This window comes from Macrosteles quadrilineatus, unplaced genomic scaffold (assembly GCF_028750875.1).
Source record: "Macrosteles quadrilineatus isolate MER2022 unplaced genomic scaffold, UCM_ALF_1.0 Scaffold_2__2_contigs__length_208266976, whole genome shotgun sequence".
Lineage (NCBI taxonomy): Eukaryota > Metazoa > Arthropoda > Insecta > Hemiptera > Cicadellidae > Macrosteles > Macrosteles quadrilineatus.
The window spans coordinates 177,745,000-177,769,994 of record NW_026542595.1 but is presented as its reverse complement, the minus strand read 5'-3'; the positions used below and the strand labels follow the sequence as shown (position 1 = coordinate 177,769,994).

The window sequence follows — 24,995 nt, the reverse complement described above, 5'->3', positions numbered from 1 at the left end:
AACACAATAACGTGGAAAGATAAAACTCCGGCACCGTAATATGCTAGACATGTAAAAACAGTTACTTTGTATCAAGAAACTAATTCGTAGAAATCAACTGTGATTTAACGAGGTTTTCAGTGTTTTGTACGTCGGATCAACGTAATAATACAAAATAAGTCAATTGAAATTTAAAACTGCTGAAGATAGTCGTATTTCACGAAAAAAACATTCAAACCGTCGAGTTAAGAAATTTCAGAGTACATTTTGACAGCTTTCCTCTGAAAACCTTTACACCATTTCGCCATGCCATTCAAACATTTTGGCAACTTCGACTGGCTGCGCGACACACCCAACGAGCGAAATAGAAAAGTTTATTTGGGGGTTTTCGATAAGGAAACACAGGAAATTTACATGGGCTTAAATCGTGTTGCCCAAAAAGTGGCCCTAGAACATAATGAGGCCAATAAATAGTGATAAGCGTAAAAAGGGTTGCGGGGCCATCAATAGAGGCGGATTAGCATAAAATATGTCGCGTTGGGGCCACAACTTCACGAGGAGCACATCTTAATTAGACCAACACGGGACGTAGATCTGGGGCCGTGTCGTCGGTAATTAATTCGGCACCTTCGAGGGGCTTATTTAGGGAATTGTCATGGTGGAAGTCGGAAAACAGCTGGGAGAAAAACTAGCTGTAGAAATATACGAACGCTATAACTGTCAAAGGAACAAGACAACACGGTGTTCTAGATGGCAAAGATGAAGCTGTGCTGTATTTAACTTGGAAAATATAACGAATTAAAGGTGCATTTTACTGTGAGAGTTGTAAAGATGTGGGATGTACGATTGAGTTTTTCAGAATTACTAATCATTTAACATATTGTGTCTTCGTATTGTCAGACATTTTGTAACTATACTGTAAAATTGTCGATTTTCTACTAGTTAAAGAAATTATTGATATCTAGAGACCAAACTGTGTCTTTAATGACTTATTTTAGATTTACGAAACGTAAATTAATAAAATTATTTTAGTTAAATAAGGTGGTGTGAACAGTATTAACGTTATTACAAAACCCCTAAACTATTTATTGACGAAGTTTTGACAAAAGTTGCATTTTATGAAACATAATACTGTCTTAGTTGTGGCGTACCCCGTGGTCATGAACGGTCAAAAAATGAGGAAAATGCTACTATCTTTAATTCTATTACATATACTCAACTAGCATCAAGATTTATACCCATCTTCAGAAGAAACCGTTTCCGCAAAAACACAATAATGTCAAGAACCATGTGACACTGCGCGATCAATAGATCAATCTTGGAGGTTGGAATTATCACCATGTACGGCCCAGGTCGATCTCAGGTGCATGCCTCCTTATAGAGAACCTAATCATAAAGATAATGATAATAATTGGTCCAGGTTAAGCTCGGGAGCGGTGCACCTCCTGGGAGATACGGCGATAAGAACGACGTGAGACTATGACAGAACCCGGACCCGTTAGATCGGCCCCTGCGGTCTACAACAATTACTTAGCTTCGAAACTTGAGTGGATTTGATTCGGTTTGCGAGTGTGGCCCAGCAGGAAAGGCCGTTTGTGAATTTGACATGGCTGAGTTTGTACGATTGTAAAATAGTGTATTGTTTACTTTCGCACAAGAATGGTCTGTTTTGGGTTTAGAATATTGGGTTTGGAGCAGGTTGATCGTGTATTGAATTTGATGTAACTTTTGTCAGCGCACAGAATTATTTATTGTATAAATAAATTACATCCTTCTTGCTCCATCAAGCAAGCTGCTGAACACGAAGGATAACAAAAAACAATTGAGGCTAAACCAAATAGAACTGCAATTTAGATGTTTTATGATAAACTCATGAACAAGAGTCGACAACGTTTATAAAGGCTATTTTCTTTCAATGCTTCGGTTACAACGTGAAATAACAAAACGACTAGTGTTAAGAAATGTAACATAGGATAGGGAAAGCCAATTATTACAGAGGGACTCTAAGTGCTCGGTTATAAAGCATTCCAACGAAACGGCAAGCACCTCGAAAGTGCGGGGAATGCGTAATTTATAATAGTATTAATTATTTCGCATATACGGTGTCGATGTACTCGGGAACAAAGCCGGGACCGAGGCTTGAAATCGTGACTGTGTAAGCTCAACAAAAGGAATGGCAGTCCAATAGTTGTGAAATGTCGTTGAATTCCGTATTTAATGGAGTAGGAATGGCTACACGTATGCAAGCCAAGCATGCGCCCGGTGCGAGACGGGAATGCGAGGCCTTACCGTCCTCGTGAATCCACGGGTGCCGAGTGCAGGGTCAAGATAATTCTTCGGGGCCAGATGTGAGACCAAGAACAATTCACCTGAATCAAGAAATTCACCTGTCTTAGTTCAACACCTTCCGAAAATCTCAACGTGCCATTTTATCACTTTCTTCACAAACTAGAAGACACAAAATCAGCTTTCAAAGTAAAGTGGAGCTGTTAATGTAAATCCCAAGGACCCATAAAACGGAACAAAGAAAATTACTCACCTTCAGTGACGACTTTGACGGCTCCAACCATGGTGTTGCGGGGGACATCCTCTCGGACGTTGAAGTTGTACCTCGTCCTCTCGAAGAAGGGCCCTTTCTCGCTGACCGTCACCAGCACCTCCGCGTCCTCCCGAGCCCTCAACCCAGCGCCGTCCGTGGCAGACACGTTCAGTCGGTACACCCTCGCGGATAGACTCGGCTGGTTGATATAGACCTCTCCGGTGACACGGTCGATGCGGAAAAGGTTGCCTTCGTTACCCGAGACGATCTGGTAGGTGACGGCGCCGAAACGACCGGAGTCTCTGTCGGTGGCGGAGACCACGACGGCGACACTCCCGGAGGGCGAAGTCCCGGACCTGAGAGAGACGTTGTACTCGCGAGGGTAGAAGGTGGGCCAGTTGTCGTTGACGTCGGTCAGTTGTATCTTCACCATAGCTGTGGTACTGAGGCCTCCTGAAACAGAATAGTTTGGTTGTAGAAAAATCATTATCTATTTGTGAAACAACACGAAGGTGTGTTAATGTGCTAAGTAAATTGATTGGAATATTGATCAATCTTAACAAATTAAAAAAGTGTTACGATGGTGGGTAGAAGTGAGTGTTACTGAGGTTTGGCAGTACAAATACTATCCGATTAAGTATCCACAAGGTTATTGATCTCATCTGTAGATAATTATTGATAAAAACAAAAATAGGGAATACTAGCTTCCATTGGTTCAAGTAGTCGAACATGTTTAGCAATGGTTAGCCTACTCAAGACTTCACAGTGTCGCCAGTATTGCGAAAACGTTGAACCGGTGTGATCACAGCAACGATTGTCAGGTCCCCGACATACCGTGCGGAATAGCTTATTAACCGGCATTAAACCGTCACGGGAAAGTCTTAATTCGGCGGAAATATTCGCGAACCCTCCGATTTCGACAACTGTTAAAGTTAGCAACTTAGAGAGCGCGGATAATTGGCCTGTAAAACATGTTTAGGAAGGGTACAATTGCCGAAGCTGGGCTAGAGGCCGGAATCTCTCCTCACACGAGCTCAAAGACATAAATCTTTTGTTGACAGGCGAGGAATCCAGTCTCTCTCTGCTCGCACCCGCTCGGCCTAATAGAATGTTCACATATCATTTCACCGACTCTTATTGCGGACCACTGCGTTTAGTCGCCCGGCGATTCATTTATAAATAGCCCAGCGGCAGAAAAAAACATCGATACTATGAGACTTCCTTGGGACATGCCGCAGTCGTGCCGTAGTTGGGTAATTAGTCTGTATCGTGTGTTTTTATCACGGCAGGTTCATGTCTTCGAACAGGACTCCTTCATGTATATTTCTGCTCAAATAGTGAGATGTCAGAACCGTATGATAGGTGGTATTGGTTGTTCAAGATGGCAGTCATACTGTCAGTAGGTATTTCCAATTGTAGTACTGTAGTAGTTAGTGAGGTAATACAATATAAGAAATCCCACAATTTATTTCGTGTACGAAAGGACCATTTCGACTAAGTCACCAAATGATGGAGACATTGGAATTTTTCCAACCTATCGAAACATAGGAAGTCGTGGTGGGTAGTATTTAATTTACATTAAGTCACCTGTATCGTTCGCTTTGCAATTTCACTCAGGCATTGCCAATTTCAATAACGTGTACGACTTAGCAAATTTAATTTCGTTGTCTCAATGTTGGGCCAAATTCTTACCAGCATTTACCAACTAAACAACCTCGTCATTTTTCCCAGCCCAGGAACACTTCTCTGGACACTATTTATCACAAACAGAGGCCGAAATCGAGCAGTGGCAGGGCTGGCAGCGGTTGACCACATGATCAATAATGAGGACCGAAAATGCGGCCGGGTGCCGTGCGGCGAGTGACATTAATATGTTAAGTGTATGCATTAGAGAGCCAAACAATACATCAATCATAGCTGGGATAAGTTATCATGGGTGAGGTGATTCATTCGGTGTCACTCAGGGTCGTTCACTCGGCTTCCTATCGTCCATTGTCTTGGACATTTAGATCACCAGATACTCGAGGAAATGAAGACGTCAAAGAATGTCTCTATGGGTCTAGGCTCATATCCTGGTGCTATGCCTAGAAGTTTAAGGGGCTATATTTAGTTCTGCTGGTTGCATTGATCTAACCATCAAATTGTCTTTGACATTTAGATACTCTTGGGAATGGGAACTACATGAAATATCTGTAAAAGTTCAATGAGTGGCCCTGTAGTATTTATAGTCGTGAAAATTCATTAATATAAGCGATACAGAGTGCATATGGTGTGTTTAATATTAAGTCATGTCAACAGAGTCTGGCTCCTGTCGCTGAATCAGAGGGACACACATGGCTGATCAAAACTCAGAACATACCCTGATTCCAAACCTAAACGAAGAGCAAAAGTCTATAAAAGGGACCTCTTTTTCATTTTCCCACAATATTTCATGTGCTAACTATTTCTACAGATAGACAACTCCGAACTATTTTCCTCGATTCCAGTACTATTTCTACTGAATAACCTTCCAGAACATTCCCTAAGACATTTAATTACCCCTCTTCAGTCCGAGGTGACGTTGGACTTAACTGCGTCATATACAAGTTACCCATTACATCGCCGAGCAGAGCGGCCGTAAAGACCTTTATGCGACCGTTTCCCGACAAGCTTGGTCGAGAAAGCACAAGTTTGTTCGGTCTTGAAAGAATGCGATTTTCAAAGGTCGTGAGAGCGAAATTGCTTCTAGCACAATCGCCGATAAACCGCTTCCTTCAAGTACAAGTGCATTGAATGAAACTGTCGACCAAACTGGGCGTAAAGTAGACTTCTTAGTTTAAACTCAGCGGAGCCGAAGTGCGATCAAGAATTTTACAGATGATGGTACTGCTCATAAAATAACTGATTTTTTTTTAGAGATGCCTTAGTAGTTTTTGATTTGAGATGCTGAAATGAGTGTTATACGGAATCCTGAAGCAGAAAAATCCTCTAAGGACTCAATTTATTTGCAGCACTTTCGTGACAAATCGGTCCAAGGGTTACCCTCCATTACACAGATAGCGCCTAACGGACGCCATACATCCAGCGAATTTATTCGATTGAAATGTCACTCGTAACAAACTAGACTCTCGTTGCATTAGAGGAGAGATTAAACAAATCATTCTCTATAAATAACAGTCGAAGTGGTGAGAGTTTGGCGGGATGTGTAAATCTTGCCAAGAGAAAATGCATCATCCGTTCCACCGGACTTTACAAATGCTGTAAGAACACAACGATGCTAGACATGCTTTGATCCAATTGACGTGTGCAAATTGAGATAGAAGAATGGCATTATAGGTTAAAACACTCCTGATTGGTGTTGAGTGTGTTCAACAAATTCAGCCAAGGTACTGTTGGACCACCAGAAGCTTGGGTTTAAGGGTCTTTAATATTTACAAGTTGTTCTGGAAGATTATAGATACCAAATACTGGTATAGCACGGTATTGCACCTATGACTTTATTGGTGCTGATACAAAAAATTGTTGGTCGATTCAGGTTTGCATCAATTAAGATCTTCGAATTGGCGAATGTCTATAGTTGTTACGAATCTCGCATCACAAAAACTGTAATCCAATAAAACCAATTAAACATGTCCAATCCTTACCAATGAACAATCGTGCTAGTTATTTTACTTGACAAGGACTCTGAAGAAAAGGCAATGAACCTTCAAAATAAACGACCCTTAACTTCTGAACGACAAAATTATTCAACTAAACATTCTTTTGACTTACAATTAATCGGTATAAATTGATTTAGTTATTGAGAGGCAGGTGCAGGGCTAAGTGGCGCCCAAGCAGCGTAATAGACATCTGTCCTTCCCATTACAAGGGGTCGTGTGCCCTTCGAGGGCCTTAAATGATAGGGGTTACAGGGACGAATCAAGGTCCTCGAGATGAAGTAGAATGACTAAATGAGTGTCCGCATCTAGGAAGCTTTACAAAGCTCATTCAATGTTCGTATTCAACGGACACAAAGGTTAACTTCATGGTATAGTGATTTACAAATATTTCTGTAAAAAAATCATAGGGGGTTTAACGTTGTATTTAGTGTATATTATAGCAACAAATATATTGTTCATCAGACGAATAAAATGTGTTTTTGAATTAAACGATCTACAAATTAGTGTACTTTCTTGACACAGTACGTACTTTCTTTACTGTACAAGATTAGTTAACTTTGAATACTGTAATTGAACTTTCGATTTAACGTTTTGGAGGGACATTACAAACTTTTACAAAGAAAAAGTTCATAATACGTAAGTATGGTCATTATTTGTTTTCATTAGTAATCAGTATTTATAGCAAAGTACTGGTGATAAACAATGAACTTGTTTCTGCTAATTTAATTCCCTGGAGCGTGAAGGTCCAAAACGAAACAGTGTTTGACAATTTAAAACCAGGAAAAGGGTTAAAAAAAAACCTATACATAATTACGATTCATGAACTACAAAAACACACCCCAGACTCCGTCAGTACCATCAGTGAATTGGCGTTGGGGTGATAGCAAGCATTTCCATACCCTGGTCCGTGCATACATCTACTACAGTCCATACAGAGTACAGTCTCTGCCCTCCCACACGAGTCGTGATCCGCGGAGGCTGCTGGTACAGTCCCGACCAGAAACACACCCCATATTGTCTCTAGAAGGTTTGGAAAGGTAAACCACATCACCATGAAATATCTTGAAAAGTAGAACGTATTCGCCATGTGGACATTTGTAATACAACATCTGTTGACAGACTGGTGTGTTTTCGAGATTTTCTGCAAATCAAATGAGAAAAAGAACTGTTGAGTAACCAGTGTGATCGAATAGCATATTTTATTACATCTTGTATTGATGGTAGCTTTTGTTTAAAAAAACAACTCTGTGTTGTTATAATTCAGATTCAAATATTAAAATCCCACGAGGAAATTTATATCGACATAACACTTCTTGGGGATTTAAGGCTAATAGTAGGCGAGCAATAGAATTATGTCATTTACAATTTCGAGAATATATATTTACTATTTATATTTACTAAGTACACTTCAATTAATTTTGCCAAATAATTTCCGATGTTCAGACGGAAGAAACGTACACGATGTGACCAGCCTGTCAGCACAGAAAACATCTAGTAGTATGTTTTCTGTGCTGTCGGTGACTCTTTAAAGATCTAATCTGTATTAGAAATATTATAGCATGACAGAAGCGCAGCTTAACCATTCATATTTTTATGTGTCTTTTGTAAAAACCTTATTTTGATACCCTCCATCTACTAACCATGTAGAAAATGTTAATCCACAAGTATTTGTGGGAATACTCAATTTAATTGACATCTCCACAACATTCTCTAAACACCAAATCTTCCAAATGCCCTGGCTGGATTCAAAACGCTCGGTGAAGCTTACCTCTATCAGTTGCAATGACGGGAAACTCAAAGGCGCTGCGGGTTTCGTAGTCCAGATCTCCAAAAATGCAGACTTCTCCGCTGACACTCTTCACCTCGAACAGTGCCGATCGGGCGTAGCCCTCTGCCAGCGTGTAGTTGACCATCGCATTGACTCCGCAGTCTGGGTCAGTCGCTGAGATCTGGAAACAATTTGAAAAATCTGTTCAAAATCTTAAATTTAAAAATCCTCATCATTTGATCTACACAAAATCTATTGGGAACCCAGAATTCAGAGGTATAACTGCAAAGTAGAATTATGAAGGATGCTATCTTCGGTTAAGGCTTAAGAGGGCACAAGTTCTGGAACAGTACTACAGTTTTAATGACTCACTGAAACACTAATAAAGCAAATACCGTACTTTTATTGTAAGGATGGTTTAAAATTGTCTTATGGAAAACTCTTTCTTGACAGAAATGGTGTTGTATAAGTTCAAGGTTATGACTGCTGAAAAACGATCGGGGTTTGCATAGAATATAAATTAGGAATTCATGGTTATAGGGATGAAACAGGGATGTAAATAGAAACCTTTTATATCATTGGGTTTCAACTTTTACTATAAATACAACTCCATCATGTAACATTCAACGGGTGAAAAATAACAATATTAATAGTGTGAAATGTTATTTTAAAACTCTAGAGGCGTCGAAATACAAACTTTGAGATTCATTCAATGAAAATAGAAAAACCATTCAATATTTCATATTGTAAAATTGATCGCTGTTGCGATTGGTATAATTACCAAATCTAAAACCAATCAACGATATGAACTTCCAGGTTTTCGTGACGACTAATACATCGTCTTCATATAGAAGCGACGAGTTGAGGGTGATATGAATTAAACATCGCCACCTGTTCATCGTCTGTGTATTGGATTTTTCTATGAGGGCAAGAAAATGCTGTGGGATATGTACTAAATTGAAACAATTTGAAACTGCACGAATGTTTTCTCACACACGGAAATTATGTCTACAAGATATTTGAGTTTTCAAACAAACATATAAATAATAGTACTCTAACATTTGAAATGGGGAAAAAGTGAACTTTTGGCAGTCTTTAACATAAATATAATCGCAGAGAGTAAACATTGTAACCAACCTAAAATTTTAGCGTGAAATAAAAACATCAACAGAGGTTTAAAACTCAGCACAACGACATCAAAGTGTAGTGTGCGAGTACATACAAAGAACACAAGAAAATGTTAGAAACACTGAGAACGCTGAAAGTTATATTTATCTTCAATGTCCAATTAGAAAGCCAACCGATAAGGAGTCACAAGGGAAAAAATCACGAGTGCCTCAGACAAGCAAAAAGCCTTGTCGCATTATATGTTCATAACGACTTTTGTCGAATAGTCTTTTGCAATTTGGCCTAAAAGCTCGAGTGCATCCCTGCATGCCGCCCTGATGGAACCGGCCCATCGGCGATGATTCGTTTAGTATCAATAATAGTTTCAGCCAGTGACACATACAGCGCGGAGTGGCGTCTTATTTGCATCTGGTGAAAATTAAATTTCGGTCTAGTGCGGGTATAACCGATAAGGCGATCGTTTGACGATATCGCTAATGGAACTGGTGTCATTTGGGCCCGAGTCCCGCGGTTATGGAGCTTGTGACCTTCGCCTCTTCGTCCTCCGTCCTCGCCGGCTGCTCCTCCGTTCAAACTTTTGTTCCAAGTTCAGTTTGTTTCAATTCTTGTGGGATTGGAAGTATCGTTGTCCACACTCATCATTTGCCTCAACGGTTTTTGTATTGTTTGAGTAGGTTGTGTAGAATTTGTTGATATCTACGAAGTTACATTTTTGTTCCAAGTTTGTTTTGATTCTTGTAGAGTTGGGAATATTGTCTGCTTTTGAGTTATTTGCATTGTTTTAGTAGCTTCTTTAGTCTAATTGGTTGATTTCGACTGGTAAATTAACACTTCTCTTATTCCAGTTGGGATTCAATCGAGCATCTGAACCAGAATATTTGCTTTTCTACTTTAGCACAACTCATGCTTATATTACCGTATTTTCCTCCTATGGTATTCGCTTTGAGTTATTTAGTTTGTCATTCAAGCACCCCAATCTATGTTATTAGTCGAATTTGTAGCAATATGCATTACTATCTTTACGGTTGGAAATACTTTATTTGGACTGATGACTAGATTTCGGTTTATTTGTGTTTTTCAATTATTAACAAAGCATCTTCTTGTTTATTTTGAACACCTTGGCCATATTAAAATTATTGCGTTGTGATTGAGTTAAAACTTATATAGTTATTAAATACAAGGATTTTGTAAAACTATGGTTCGTCAAATAAGGTTTGAGATTGACAGGAGGTTCGTCAGAAACTCACAACAATTGAACGACAAAGAGCTGTTGTCGACTGATACACCTAAGTTTCTCAAACGTAGTCGTAATTGATTCTTACACCTCTGAGGTTACATCTACTCAAACTCCAACAGTCTTCCAACATTCTAGTATGACACTTCGTTACATCCAGGATCCTGCGTTTCAAAATCACCGCGATAATCTAGACATTCACTCCAAACGCAGCGGAGAATCACGAATAAAACTCGGAGATGACATCTGATAGTAAGCAAACATATGTGAAGGCCGATTTCAATTGCGAAGGATGGGGGATCGGTTCGATGAGTCTTGTAAATAAATAGCAAGTCCGACAATATAAATCAACATCAGTTACATCCGCGCGTCACGGGCGCATGCTCATTTAAATACGGGACAATGCAGTGGGTAACGCAATTCATTAGGCTTATCTCTTGTCCGACAATGAGTAATACCCGAGTACCCGAATACTGACACACAAAGGCAAAGGCAAAATAAAACGGCAACCGGAGGATTTAGGTGGGAAACGAGTGTATGCAAAAGACACTGTCCCAAACCGGGGCCGATCTGGTCAGGTGGATCTCGGTCGAATTGTTTGCAATTTTATGAAGTACACAAATCAAGGATACAAGTAATCCTATGTCCTATGAAGTATTATACGACAATGTAATGAAAGTGTGGAATAGCAGTTTTGCAAGCTGTTTTTGAAACTTTAAAGGAAGTTTCATCTGAAACTTTGGAGACTAATGAACGAATTCTTTATTTGTAAGAAGGTTTTTTACATATTGTATAGGCTGCATGGATAAAATGGTAATAGCTGCACGTGTATGACATCGGCTTATGTCTAAATCCAGTTAACCTGTTGCCAATCAATTCAAAACCCGGTTGCAAGTTATTGAAATACTATTAGGCCATCGCACCACATATTTAAGTTTTATAAACCAACCAACCTCGAATTAGAAACAACTTAGGTATACTACTATCGCAATTTCATTCACCTGATATCCATTACGTATCCAACAAACCACCTAGCTTCAATTTAGTAGAACAATAATATTGCAAGAATGACGAAACAAGTAAATGCCCGATGTTTTACAAATCTCGAACAAACCTAACTTGAAGATGAACTACAATACTTAAGTATACACTTACAGAATTATAACTTTGAGCATACTCTATCCCCACTCTGACTCGGCCATTAGGGACCTTGAAGTGAAATAAGAATGCAAAGGGCGATGCAAGCTCTGGAGAATCTACAATCGCTGACAACTCAGTTATTGATCTCATTAGTCGCTAGATCCAGTCAATTGCCGTTATCACTGGAGCAATTGCCAACCTTTTAGGCGGCGGAATAAATAAGTCATTTGTAATCTAAGTGGTGTCACTTTAACCTAAGATACGAGACTCGGCTGCGCGCCTATTAGTATTCTACGATCGGCATTCGCCATTGTGGACCATTGTTGCTCTAGCTCCGGGTTTATTTATGTTGAAAATTTGCGTCGAATTTCATGTTTGGATCATAGTTTTATTTTCAGTAAACTATGGTTTGTACACTATTGACTCCGTTTTTCCAGACACTATAGGTTAAAAATACAAAGTAAACCATGTAGTTTACTCATAACAACGAAATAACGTATAAATTGCACTCAATACTTGTAGTAACAATAGTAGTGTTTATTGAAGGGCATTAGAAATGTAGAAGAATTCGGTACAAAATAATTCACAAAAAATCTACGTCAAAAATAATGTGAACTATCTTGGGTGTGGCGAGGGCTGGATTCATTATGGTCATTGAAATATTGGAACTGTGGTTTTATCAAAATATGTGGTATGTTGGGATGCGTTGTTTATTACTTGAAATGGATTACCGATACCTTTTTTAAACCTGAACGAGAAAGGGATTTTTCCGAATTTGTTTGACCTACATGATTTCAATCGGTAACTTGTCTGTCATTTCGATTTATGCAGCTAACCCTCTATGATAATTCAACACCACTGATATTTTCTACCAAAGATTAAATTGTTGTTTCACATCATCCCCCTTTTTAAATCCAAACAAATCGCAAAACTTAAGTTCTTTCTTAAGTGAAAGAACAACAATTATGCACCCTGTGTTCTGCAAGACTGACCAGCTCCTCGGAGTTCTGTGATATATTTGATCGACTAATTGAAGGTTTTACAATCTAAGTAGCGATTCCTGATAGAGGTCTACTTAAGTGAAAATCATACATTGTAAGATAGAGATCACTTGAGCTCGTCAAGCGAACATCACTTGACTGCAACACCGCTATCTTCAGACTGCATCTTCTCTGTCAGTCCCTTGGTCTTCTTCACCAATTAGTTTTTGCAATCGTCTTTTACAAGCTCATTGTTATTCAGCGACCGAGGGAAAGCTTGGAATTAAACTACTAAAGTCGATCAGAAAGCAATGCAAAGATGTGTCTAAGCGTAGAAACAACTTTGGATACAAAAAACCAATGAGGGTTCCTACACTATTGAACACATTGCAGTTGGTAGGCCTATTGATACATAACGCATATTGACGCATATCACTTCAAAACTCCTTATTTGCTAGGTTACAAGCATAAACATATTTTTGGGTCAACATCACACCTTACAACCGCACTTGATAGGCTGGATGAAGTGTTGGCATCTCTTCGACCTCCATACATTTCCCTACGATAAACGCAGTAATTTGGATTCGTTAAAACTTGTTACAGAAACAATCTATCATATATTGATAGTCAAATAGCAGAAGTTACCACAACGCCACTTCCTACACTTTGCAGATGATCAGTAGGCGTAGCAATACTGCCAATGAAAGAGGGAAACGGAGCGAGTGCCGTTCTATTCTTTGCCGAGGGGATTATAAACTGTTAAAACCGTCAGATAGGTCCTAGTGCGGTTTGACTCCCCAGGGCGTAAGAGTGATTCAGGGGAGGGGTATTAGTGGATGGAGGTGTAATGGGCAGGATGTACCCGGTAGGGTACAGTTTCTTAACTGGGCTATCCTATTATTGATTGAAGATTAATATCGATTAGATTAGTAAACCTTCAGTCAATTTTTTCATAATCAGCAAGTTTGGTTAGGTTAGGTTATATCAGTTTCATTTTATCCCTGAAACAAATTTTGCTCATCCCCCCTGGTCAATCTTTCCATCCCCATACCTGCCGCACCGTGGAACCGGTCACTGATAGCCGGCACTCGCCCCGCCAAGCCTCAGGCTGTAAAATAACCCTCGTCAAAGTGTTTAGGCAAACGACACTCGGCCCTGCGTTGACTGAAAGGTGCTGAAAGTCCCCCAAGAATCACAGAAACACTCAGATCAATAAAGAATAAGAGAATACTCTTAGGTCAGGAAGCAGAAGTTATTTCAACACCCTCAGCAACATTGCAGATGATCAGTAGGCGTATTTAGCAAGACTGTCGACTGCCACTACAATGGCTACAACCGGACACCGGACTCGTGTTAGGCGGAGTCTCTTTGATCGAGTGATCTACATCGGATTGGACGCGGCAAAGGTCACTCTGGTAATGAATCGCCTTGGATACGCTCCAGCGTTGTCACCCAGACAAATTCTCTCACAGGTTATTTATGAGAGTGGCTACCCGGTAATATTCGCACTTACCGTCCCTTCAATTAATCTGACCGCCTTCTGACCTCTTCATCCATCCCTAACCTTGCATCGGCTGGAATGTTGGGATGAAGAGTGTTTATCTTCGGCCGGTTGAGAAATTTCTCACAAAATCAGAAAATTAGTAAAAATACACTTGCAAAAAACTTTAAAATTCCAATACATTTCCTACCAGGAGAGTTTATATACCAAGAAACTCTACGTCAATCATACTTCGTTTATGGTGAAGGCGTCAAAAGATACCACAGCGAATGCGACATCCTAACAACATCCTCTACAAAATGCACCACAGTATTTATATGGGCCAGATCTGCCTGCCAAATTATTTATCGGTCCCAGAAATTCGTTGATCCATCGCAACTCTTAGAAAATCCATCGTGGACCGAGAAAAATCCTTGTAGTGCTCAGAAAATTCAATGTGGTCCCAGGAAAAGAATCGTGCTTCGAAGAAAATTCATTGCGGTCACCGCATAAATTAATTGTGGTCCCAGAAAATCCATCGCGAATCCAGAAAACCGCCAGCACATACTGCGGGCCGTCTAACTGTACAGAGTAACCGAACACCCGGGGCGAACTGGTATCGGGTCGCCAACATGTTAATTGATGTGTGAGGCAGCGGAGAAACAATACCAGACCTTCTTGTTTATTTAAAACAGATCCACATTCGAATCGCAATAAGAGAAGTTTGGTGGGTCTTGCATGACCGCGTAATACGTCACATGGAGGTCAACGTCCTTCTCTGCTTAAAATTCCGACCGCGTGATGCCATGACTGAACGAAATTCTATAAAATTTATGTACACCGAGAATCGGCAGTGAGTCTGGTAGGGACACTGGGGCGTATCCTGCGTGCAGCCTAACTACCACGGGAATGAGGGGAAGGCTACACGAAGCGGCATTTTGAGGATGCGTATAACATATTCAAGAGGGGTCCATTGCAACAACATCTTCATATACCCCTTTAAGATTCTTTGGAGGACTTAGCACAGTATTTGAAACACCCAGATGGATTGTACACAAAATTTACGCCATGAAAATTTTCACAAAAAGGAATGATAATTTTGTTGTAATGTGTATTTTAAGTCCGTATTTAAGACGAAATCCGATTCAACAATGAATTTATATTTAAAACTGAAATCAATTAGGACTATTCAAGAAGGTTGGTTTTGAGATAAAATTACACACCTATAACCTGGTAAGAGTGTATTGGAATAACAGTTTGTTGATGGTAAATTAATCAACACAATCTACTAGTTTTACCACTGCTATTTATATAAAGTTTACTCCTTCAGCATTTTATCTGTTTGAGGTCCAGTGTGTTTTAGTCTTGTTGCGTCGAGGTCACTACGTCATCACAAATGGAAACGGACCAATATCTCGAGACGAAAACAATTTAGCCAAATTTCAGTTTGTTCAAGTGGGCCCGGCTGGGTATGTCGCCAGTTTCGGAGGGCCCCGCTATTCGAAGGGGTAATAAACATGGAACGACAAGATGCAAATTTTCAAGTCCCTACATCGGTTTGTTTTCTTCTCGAAAACCTTTTTGTTTATTTCCCTTTTCTCTTATTTCGACCTGTTTCACCATATCTGTGGGTTTTTATTTCATTGTTGTTACATCGTGGAGATGACGTATGGAAATGCTGAACGTTCATTTCTGTACGGTACAGTTAGTAATGGACATCGATTGGATTGTGTGCAGCGATGCCGTTTTGCAGGATATTCTGTTCAAAGTTAAGGCGACCATTTTTTATCGCCGTTACAGTTTTAAGTGTGTAGACACACGCTGCGTTTAGTTGTTTACTAACCAAAACTACTGAGGACGAGCGCTCTAAATTAAATCAGGTATGGGTCCCTAATTATACAAGTTAATGCGTATGTTAGGCGGAAAACTATTGCTAACACGGGACTACAAATGAATACTCGCTATATCGTATTAAAAGGGTGAGAAAAAAGGTACAGTTTACTTAACAAACTATTGAAAAAGCAATACAAACCACAATCCAATACTAAATAAGTGCTTACTTTTAATATTAAGCTTACAAACTTTACACAAAGGTGAATGACATTCGCTTCAAGAGTAGCAGAAGAAATCAACAGTAATCGATTTAAATAACCACTTCGCACTATAAAATACATCAATGGAGCAGAAGTAATTGTACTATGAGATCCTTCAGTCCAAACAACATATCCTAACTAATCAAATAGTTTTCAATGAAACATACGATCTCGATACTCGTACGTTGGAAGCTACAAGGCGGCGCGGCAGAGATGACATAAGGCCGTCTAATCCATCGGAGAACATGCGCGCATAAACTGAGCAAGGAAATGTGAGAAATGCCGACGACTGACCAGCGACGTTGTATATAGGTTACTGCAGAGCGCAGAAGCACAAACCGGTCTAGCAATTAAATCTGTCAGCGGACAATACCGGTGATATCGGGGAAATTATTAAAATATCGTGTGGTAATGATCCCAACGATGGCCCGGGGGAGTGCTACTGTCGGTGGCGGCACACGCACTGGCGAGGATGTTGATGTGGAGCAGCTTCAGCGAGAGAGTGTAAGGATACAATGGAAATGTAGAACCAATTCTCAAGCTAGTTGTGCTAGTTACCGTGTAATTTTAAGTACGGAAAGACCGGTATTTGCTATGACATCTATCTATTTCGGATTATTTCTAAATCCTTGAACCGATAAGAGTTGTCAACATTTAATGTCCACATGATGCCCATCATAAAAATGGTATAAATTGTAAAATCCTTAGCATACATGATTGACTCGGTAATAATTAGTTTACAGCACACTCTTGCATTACTGAACGTCATAATCAAACTTAGACTTAAGTTTTTCAATCACAATGGCAATCTCACTGCAGAGAAGGTATATTAAAACTAAGACAATGGTTATATTTTCACTTGAAAATTTGTGTGCAGTGCTTCTCCTCTTATTCCTCAAAATATACCTCTTTTGCAAGCCTTCCAATGACACTGACGCACTGATATGTTAAAACAGTTTTCAAATCTGTCTCATACTATACCTTCCCATCCATTAAGCACCTCCTTAGGCTTTTATCCTCCACCCTATCCTCCAACGTCTCTTGACAATATCTCAGGGAAATTTTTACCCCAATCCTCAATCATTTTGTCGTCTACCATTTATTCCTGTGCTAAACTTTGCCTAAACTATTACTTCAAGTCGGCGTTCAGAGTTCTAATCACTAAAACTTCCGTCTTCTACAGCTGAAACTCCAACGTTATCTTTGATGCCCAAAAACCTTGTAAGACATCCATCGCAAAGTTCAATACCTCCTCAGATTTTCTCCACCTGCAAGTTAAACTGTAACAAGCCTCCTACGACACCTTTGGGCAGTGTCAATCATAACCAATAGCGTGTTGGGTGCTGGGCTCTGGGTGCTGAAATGCAGGTACTTTAGTGTTTTATTTTCATGAACTTCCTTGATACCTCACACGATCCCCTTTAGACAATGCCAATCATCACCCATGGCGTGTTGGGTGCTGGGTTCTGGGTGCTGAAATGCAGAAGGTACTTCAGTGTTCAATCTTTCAGAACCTTCCTGAAACCTCTTACGACATCCTTCGGGCAGAGTCAATCATCACCCGAGGCGTGTTGGGTTCTGGCTGCGGAGATGTTAAGGGAACTTATGTGTCTAATTCCCCAGAACTTCTCCAAAACCTCCAACACCACCATAGGATTGAGTGTTGGGTTCTGGGTGCTGAGTTACAGAGGGAACATCTTCGTTCATTTCCCCAAACCTCCTACGACACCTTTGGAGAGTGTCAATCATCACCCGTGGCGTGTTGGTTGCTGGGTGCTGGGCTGCAGAGGCCACCAATTAAAAGGTAACTGTACTCGTACTATCTAGTCGTGAGTGTACCTCGTGACTATGGCACTCATTAAAGCTGCGCGAAAATCTGCACCGTTCCACATACCCCGCATTCATAAACGCCGAGCCCTACCGGATAATTTGACACTGATTTAACTAATGGAAACTCCTAGACAAAGGATACTGCGGAATGCCAACATGCTCTTTTGGTGTTCGAAGATGCATCTGTGTTGCGTATTGGACTGTGCATATGGTCAGTATAAGAGTTACACACTTGACATTCCTCTAAATATTCATTGGCCTATTTTTTTAGGTTAATGAAATAAATCCAGTTTCCAACTGTAACATCACAGACTTTTTTAAATTTGTCATAAGCCACATGGGCTGCATTATACGTATCTAATCACCAAACGTAATACAGTAGAACCTTGATAACAAGACTCTCATGGGGATTATCAAATAAGACTTGTTATCTAGGTTGACTTCTTATCGAGGTTTGAAATAACATGTAATTAAAGGGTAAAATAAATTCTAGGAAGTTTGAAAATGACACTAGTTATCAAGGGTGACTTGTTATCGAGGGTCTTGTTATCAAGGTTCCACTGTAATCAAAAGTAATCATCATAATGTATATGAATGCACATGAGATCTGCCACTGACGTGATCCACTTAATAAATATAATGTAATATAGAAGTGTTCACTGAATCAAAAACTTTCAAACCACTGTCAACAAAATGCATGAAATAACATCCTTTTCCAAGCCCTGTATACAAAACAACTGACAAGCGTGACCAGTCATAAACACACGCATTTCTGCCAACCGTCGTCACCCGTGTAACAGCGTGTCAACCACGAGCGTAAATGTCCCGACAATTAGATATTTGACACAGATCCCGACATATTTGGAAAGGGGCAAAATGTAGATATAACGTGGCGCTGGGGATAACTCGGACCAGTTTATGGGGATCATAAACTCGACGAGGTGGGGATACTGGATAGCTTTACGCACCCAGGGACATCCTACTCCGAGTGCACGTTTCCGAGGACCATGTGGCGAGAACGGCGGGTAACAGAGTTGTATGAGTAACAGGGTCAGCTAGTATCAGCTAGATCAATATAGGTTATAGGAGGATGAGCTTGTTGAGGTGGTGAAGAATGTTTTGGATGAGAAGTGGGGTGATGTTAGCAGGAGCAATAGTAGGTGTAGTTAAAAAACCTTGAAATTGTAAGCAAAGACTAGTTTGAAAATTTGGAATCACAATGGAACTAATGAAACTCAAAAAGTATCAAAAGGAGGCAAGTGTAGTTGAAAGAATGGTTTCTAGAACATTCAGTACATTCAACAATATGAATTAATATCCTTGAATTTGAATGAGTTTAGTAACGTAAATCTGGATTAAGAAAACATTATATTTTTGATTGACGTTTGCTTTCTACAAAAGTCCGATGTAAATATTCAACGACACGGCGAACAGTTGGTTCAGAGCGCAACCCTCTCTTCTAGTCTTTGTCTATGGTTTCGTACACCAACGAAGTCTGCAAACAATTTCCCTCATTCGATAAGATCGTTTTTATTACGAAACGCTACATATTCCGAAGTGTAAAATCCCATTACGCTCGAGGAATTCGCATGCTAATTCAAGGCTGGGAAAAATCAGCATAAAACAAACGCTAATCAAGGTGATTGCTCCTTTATGATTTTAATTCGTGCGATGATGTCGCATCGAGTGCATCAAGTTTTTGTGGTCGCTAACGACTGTCACCTCCGCTAATGATGATGCTACTGCGTCCAAATTGGCCGCATTTGTCATCAACCAGCCTGATTGCCACTCTCCATCAGGCTACCTTTAAATGACCGCCTCCTCCTGCGTTCTTACAGAAAATGTATCACGGAAGGAGCTTGGGAAATCATGGTTCCTTAGAGGTTTTCAGGGTTCCAATCGCCAATCAGAAGGGAGGCTTGCGATTCCTAAATAAATCAAGTGCAGATCAAGAATCTTGCGTTTCGAGGCGTTAAGCTGTCCGGAGGCAAGATCATCTGTAAGAAATCCTACTTTTTGAAGTACAAAACTGTGTGGATGCTACGTAATCAGACAAGTATTCTATGTTCTGTATTGCAGCGTTTCCCGTGGGGAATTCGTCGGCTTTCAGCAATGCATCTGGGTTGCGATGTTCCCGATGTATCAATGTCTCCGGAACATTATGAGTGAATGAGGCGACATTCCAGGACCGGTCTCGATCTGAATCAAAGACGGATACTTTTACTTTTACAGCAAAAATTAAGGGGGCACTTTTGATTTTGTCAACGTATTGGAATTGCGTTGCAACAAAGTATTTGTAGATCTTTATTTGTTGTTATAATTTGCAGTTTAATCTGGCTTGAAATGTTTTAATGAACACAGTTAAGTGCAAAACCGTTGCTTTACCTTAAAATATATGAATGCACAATTCTTTAATCAGAATTTTTCACAGAACAAATCATGTTGTCAGTATCAGTCCTTTTATTTTTTATAAAATAATGAAGCATCCCAAAGGAGCGTTACAATATGTTCATACATTTTCCTCCACTACAGTTTCAATGTATAGAAAAGGGTAATGATAAGACAACTATGGTCAGTCTGATCTTTAATTCTTGTGACAAACTTTTGAACAAACTAAAAGGCGAGTTGTCAAGTATCAAAACAATCTATCACTCCACCCAAAAATATTTTAATCGAAGCAAACAAAAGCAATTAGTGATGCGGACCGCATTTTTGTGGCATTCCTGCAGCGAACGGTGTCATAACCGGACTGGGGGAGAGCGGACTGAGATAATGCAGAAATGATTGCTCACTTGGGCAAATGTGCGATGGCCCGGGAAATGTCAATTTGGAAATCCTAACAGTACACGGCTCGTCTCTAAGGAAGCTAGGCGAGGAATGTTCGCCTATAACAACACATTAAACTGATACTACTTTTTATGATTTTTGTACATGAATGTTAGTTGTGTGTATGGTCTTGAGATGATTGAATTTCTTTAGGACTGATTGGCTTACACATTGGCAAACTTAAGGGAAATTAATAAACCGAAGATAGCTAATAATAGATTCTTGTTGTACTTTTCTAGCAATATTCACATTTGCCATTTGTATTCGTAATACGTGTCCACAGAAAAAGCCTGACCCGCGATTCTCCATTCTTCACTTGGACAGAGCGTTATGCGAGTGTGGGAGGCAAGGTAGATTTTCGGATTGTAATGGTGTTTTGCACTCAGCGACGGTACGGTGCGGACATCTTATCGGAGGCCAAAGTGGTGTTCAAAGTTCTTGTCATACTCTTTCCTAATTACGAGTTATTTGATTTAGCACCCAGATACGCGCGTGGGTGATGAACTATTGTACGAGCTTTGAGATGAATGGCTTGCTAGTGCGGACCCGGGACCCACTCCGACTCAAAAGTTTCATTTGTTATTTTGCATGCTTTTGCAGGCACGGCTGCAGTGGCTATGTAGTTCAAACAAAGGGATTTTGGTAGATGTTGGTGACTCGAGCAAAATGTATATAGTTTATCTAGCTGAGTCTAAAAACTTTCTATGATACACATGTTGCTGTCAGCAATACGATGTTGTATTCAAAACCAGTTACAACAAATCCTCTTCCACTTTACCAAATATGTTTAGCTTTTGTGGTGAATGTAAACATGTTGTATAGTTTATTAAATATATTTTCAAACCTTAGCACTCCTTTGAATGAGGTAGCCATCATGCATCCGTACCTGGAAACAAAAGATATTGTTAGTTATACTGACAATAGGTAGTTAAAACAGTTATCCCAGATTTCCCCTGTAAAATCTTAAATCATAATTTAAGTTAACAGGTACAGTATTGTTAATTTTCCAACACACGTTTTCGTTTAGTACCGATCAAATTTTTTCATATATGATTGAAGAAAATCTTTTGCAGTTCAGACAACAAGGACAATCCCTTTACCCAAAGGATTTGTCTCATTTACCAGTCTACAGTATATTTCACCGAGGCCCACGTGAACCGGCTGCAATTAGACTTATCTAAACTCGGGGCCTCCATCAATCGGACAAAAAAGCCAAATTAAAAGGTACCACATTTTCAAAGGGAGCCGGAGAATTAGCATAATTGGCCATGAAATCTATTTCGTCCTCAAAACCGGCTAAATGCGTCCAAATTGAAATGTTTAAATGGCGGATTCCGAGGTTGTGCAAGCGAGGGATGGCGCTGTATATCCTCGCTAATATTGGCAAGTGTCGCGAGCACTCCGAGGTTGGAGGGGGGAGGCCAGACTGGTTCTTCGATATTCAAATTTCTTGTTTGCGGTGCGGCCGCACTGGGCCACGGTAGAGCCGCGGGCCTAGCCTTCGATATTCTGCACAATAGCCCACAGGCTACCGGACTATGAGCTACACCCTCGAGTCTAGTTCTCCATTGTCAAAAGTCTTTAGGCCTGAGGGCCAAAGGATACAGCCGCGGATTTTGTCTTAGATATCCTCCACAATAGTCCTCGGGTAAAAAAAAATAAAAGCTACAGCCACGGGTGCCTAACTAACGTTCCTGAAATCTTGACTTAGGTTCAGAACCATGGAACCTATGGACATAAGTACTTGGTTCAAAATAGTTTAACCATTTTAAAAAGGGAGTGCTCTAGACATACTACACTATAATTCCACGTGTCCCCAAAGTGATTGTATTTTCACTTTATGACCTAGTTAATTCAGAGGATCTCCGAGGCGTAAAGTGAGTCATACACCTACAGTACGACCAATCCAAGCTATGGAAATACCTTGGAAGTAGCTCGGTAGAGAGCCACTATGACGAGGGGGGAGTGGGAGTAAGGTGCGATGGTGTGAGGGGGTAAGGGGGTGAGGGGGGCTTGCGTGAAGAGGTGTGGTCCCTCCTTAATGAGGTCTGGTGTCACATATTGTTTTATAGACTGTAAACATAGTCTTAATTGAATATAGGATAATCACCCGCGTTTTGCGACCATTGTTACAGCGTTGGCGAAGTATGTGACGAAAATGTGACTAAGATACAACGTGACCAACATGTAACTGTGAAACGATATGACAGCCATGTGATTGTGGTACGTTTGTATTACTAAGTGAATATGATTAAACTCAATTATATAACAAAGAAAGAATATGCTGACTATGCTTATACAAAATTTCAACCATATGACCGTAGTAAAAATATTTAAAGATTAGTACAATCATTGGTTATGTCCTATTCCGCCCGAGTTTTATTTCGCCCGGAGCCTAATTACTCCCAATTCGCCCGCGGTCCCAGATTAACCCCTATAATCCTCAGCTCTACCTGCGTCAGGAGTCCTATTCCATCCACGGAGGCGAAGCCCCTCCTCCTAGGACCCCACCCACCCCCAACTATGTAAAAGCCCTCCCCTACCCATCACCCCGTTATCCACCTCCGACTACACGGTTATTTAAGCTTAAAATATTTATTTGACAAACCAGACAAACCAAGCGAATTTACTTTATAGTATTAATGTAAAGTTTAAACACGAAGTTTTAAGCATTAAAATATAAAGAGGCATGTGCCCTTATTGATGTAGCCGTTGTAAAGATAAGTTAAATCTTTATAATCTGGAACTTTCCTTTGCGTTGAAACGCTTCAACAGTGATATTGATACATGTTTACGACATAACAGATTAATAGAATTTGCTACCTATGTGCTGTTAGTTACTGTATGTTTGTCTCCCTATCCAAAATGTGTTAATAAGCTATTTAATTATTTAAAATATTGCGTTTAACGGCAAACAGAAACATACGATAACACTGCAATCCAGGACATGGCCAAACAAAGGTCACTAGTTAGCTTCAACCAGGACGTGATTGAGCCATGCGAACGAGATCATCTTGAAAATTAAGAAGTTAAACGGGGCAAAGCCCGCGGGTTACAGCTAGTTTTCTTATAAAAAAATAACCAGACAGGATGCGAATGAAGCGCGAGGGATGTTGACTTGGAATCGCCAAGCGTTGTCCGTGCGAAATAACAGGGGAGAAATAGCAGAGTTTCGCATTTTTCCACGAGAGGTTATATAAGAAACAAACAAAGTTTGTTTATAAATTGTTAAAGCATTTAAAAGGATCAGAACAGCTGTTTGTTTTTGTTTTTGAGATAAGCTTTGACATAACCATATGATTCGAGTCCGTAAAATTTTACGGACTAGTCCGCAAAAAGCTATCTTTAGGTACTAAAACGATCCGTAAGACAGGTGTTTTTGAGACAGTGTAATGAAAATAGTAATTTAATATTTTACACAACATGTGGCAGGTTCATTCATTTTAACATAGTGGACTCTGGTTAATTTAAGTGGTAGAGTTTAGTGGAAACAGAAGGACAATTAGTTACTGTATGATGTTTACAGGATGACTGTTAGTAGCTTATTATTGCATATTGTTGTGTGAAATTTGACCAATTCATATTTTATACTAATAAGCTTTCAAAATTATACAGTAAAGAACTCTTCCCTGTATCAGCACACCTAAGTACTTGTACTGTACTCACTAAACGGCAGCGATTTAACCTATTTAATTTATTTTTGAATGTAAAAATTGTGATACCATTGGTAGAATAAATAAATAATTAAAAACTAAACACTAAAGGTTAAAATATCCGCCGCTGCCGCAAGCCTACAGACTTAGCATTAGCCAAGTCAACTTTACATAATATCAACTGACATACAAAGAGTTAGTTTGCCTTGCTGGATTTCTATTAAAATATTTCCCTTAAAATTGTTAAATGTATTTACAATTTAAATAATATTAATTTAATGAGTAGCCTTTAGGTTTGCTGCTACACGGAAGGTAATGAGGTGTGTTTTTTTGTTTATATTCAAATGGAGATAGCGTAGTGTTAAATGAACAATAATTGCCAAGTTTTATGAAAACATACCCATTGGTTAATACGTCACCAATTTTCTTTTTATCTAAAATTACTTATTAAATGTTCGGCTTTAATTTTATGCATAACAAAATCAAATCTGAAAAATGTAAAAATAAGTTATGGATATTTACTTAAAAGTTTTTTTATATGGCTTTATTTTAAGACATATACCCCTTCTTAGAATTAAAAAGATTCCCTTAACAGCATTGTTTATTTACAAAGCAGCATTGGTACAATGGTTCGTTGCATCACTGTCAGTGGGAATGAGATTTTATAAATTAAACGAAAACGTAACCTCTCTTAGGAGTTATGAATA

At 39.7% G+C, this 24,995-nt stretch overlaps 1 protein-coding gene across 1 annotated transcript in view; it reads right to left on the bottom strand.

Annotated features, from left to right (window-relative positions):
• Positions 1–24,995, bottom strand: part of LOC128984203 (protein dachsous-like) — a 231,348-nt gene that overhangs the window by 48,227 nt on the left and 158,126 nt on the right. The window contains exons 3-4 of the mRNA XM_054403501.1: positions 7,925–8,105; positions 2,519–2,971 (exon numbers count right to left, since the gene is read on the bottom strand). Of these exons, the coding sequence (XP_054259476.1) occupies positions 2,519–2,971; positions 7,925–8,105 (634 nt within the window). The remainder of the gene's footprint in view (positions 1–2,518; positions 2,972–7,924; positions 8,106–24,995) is intronic.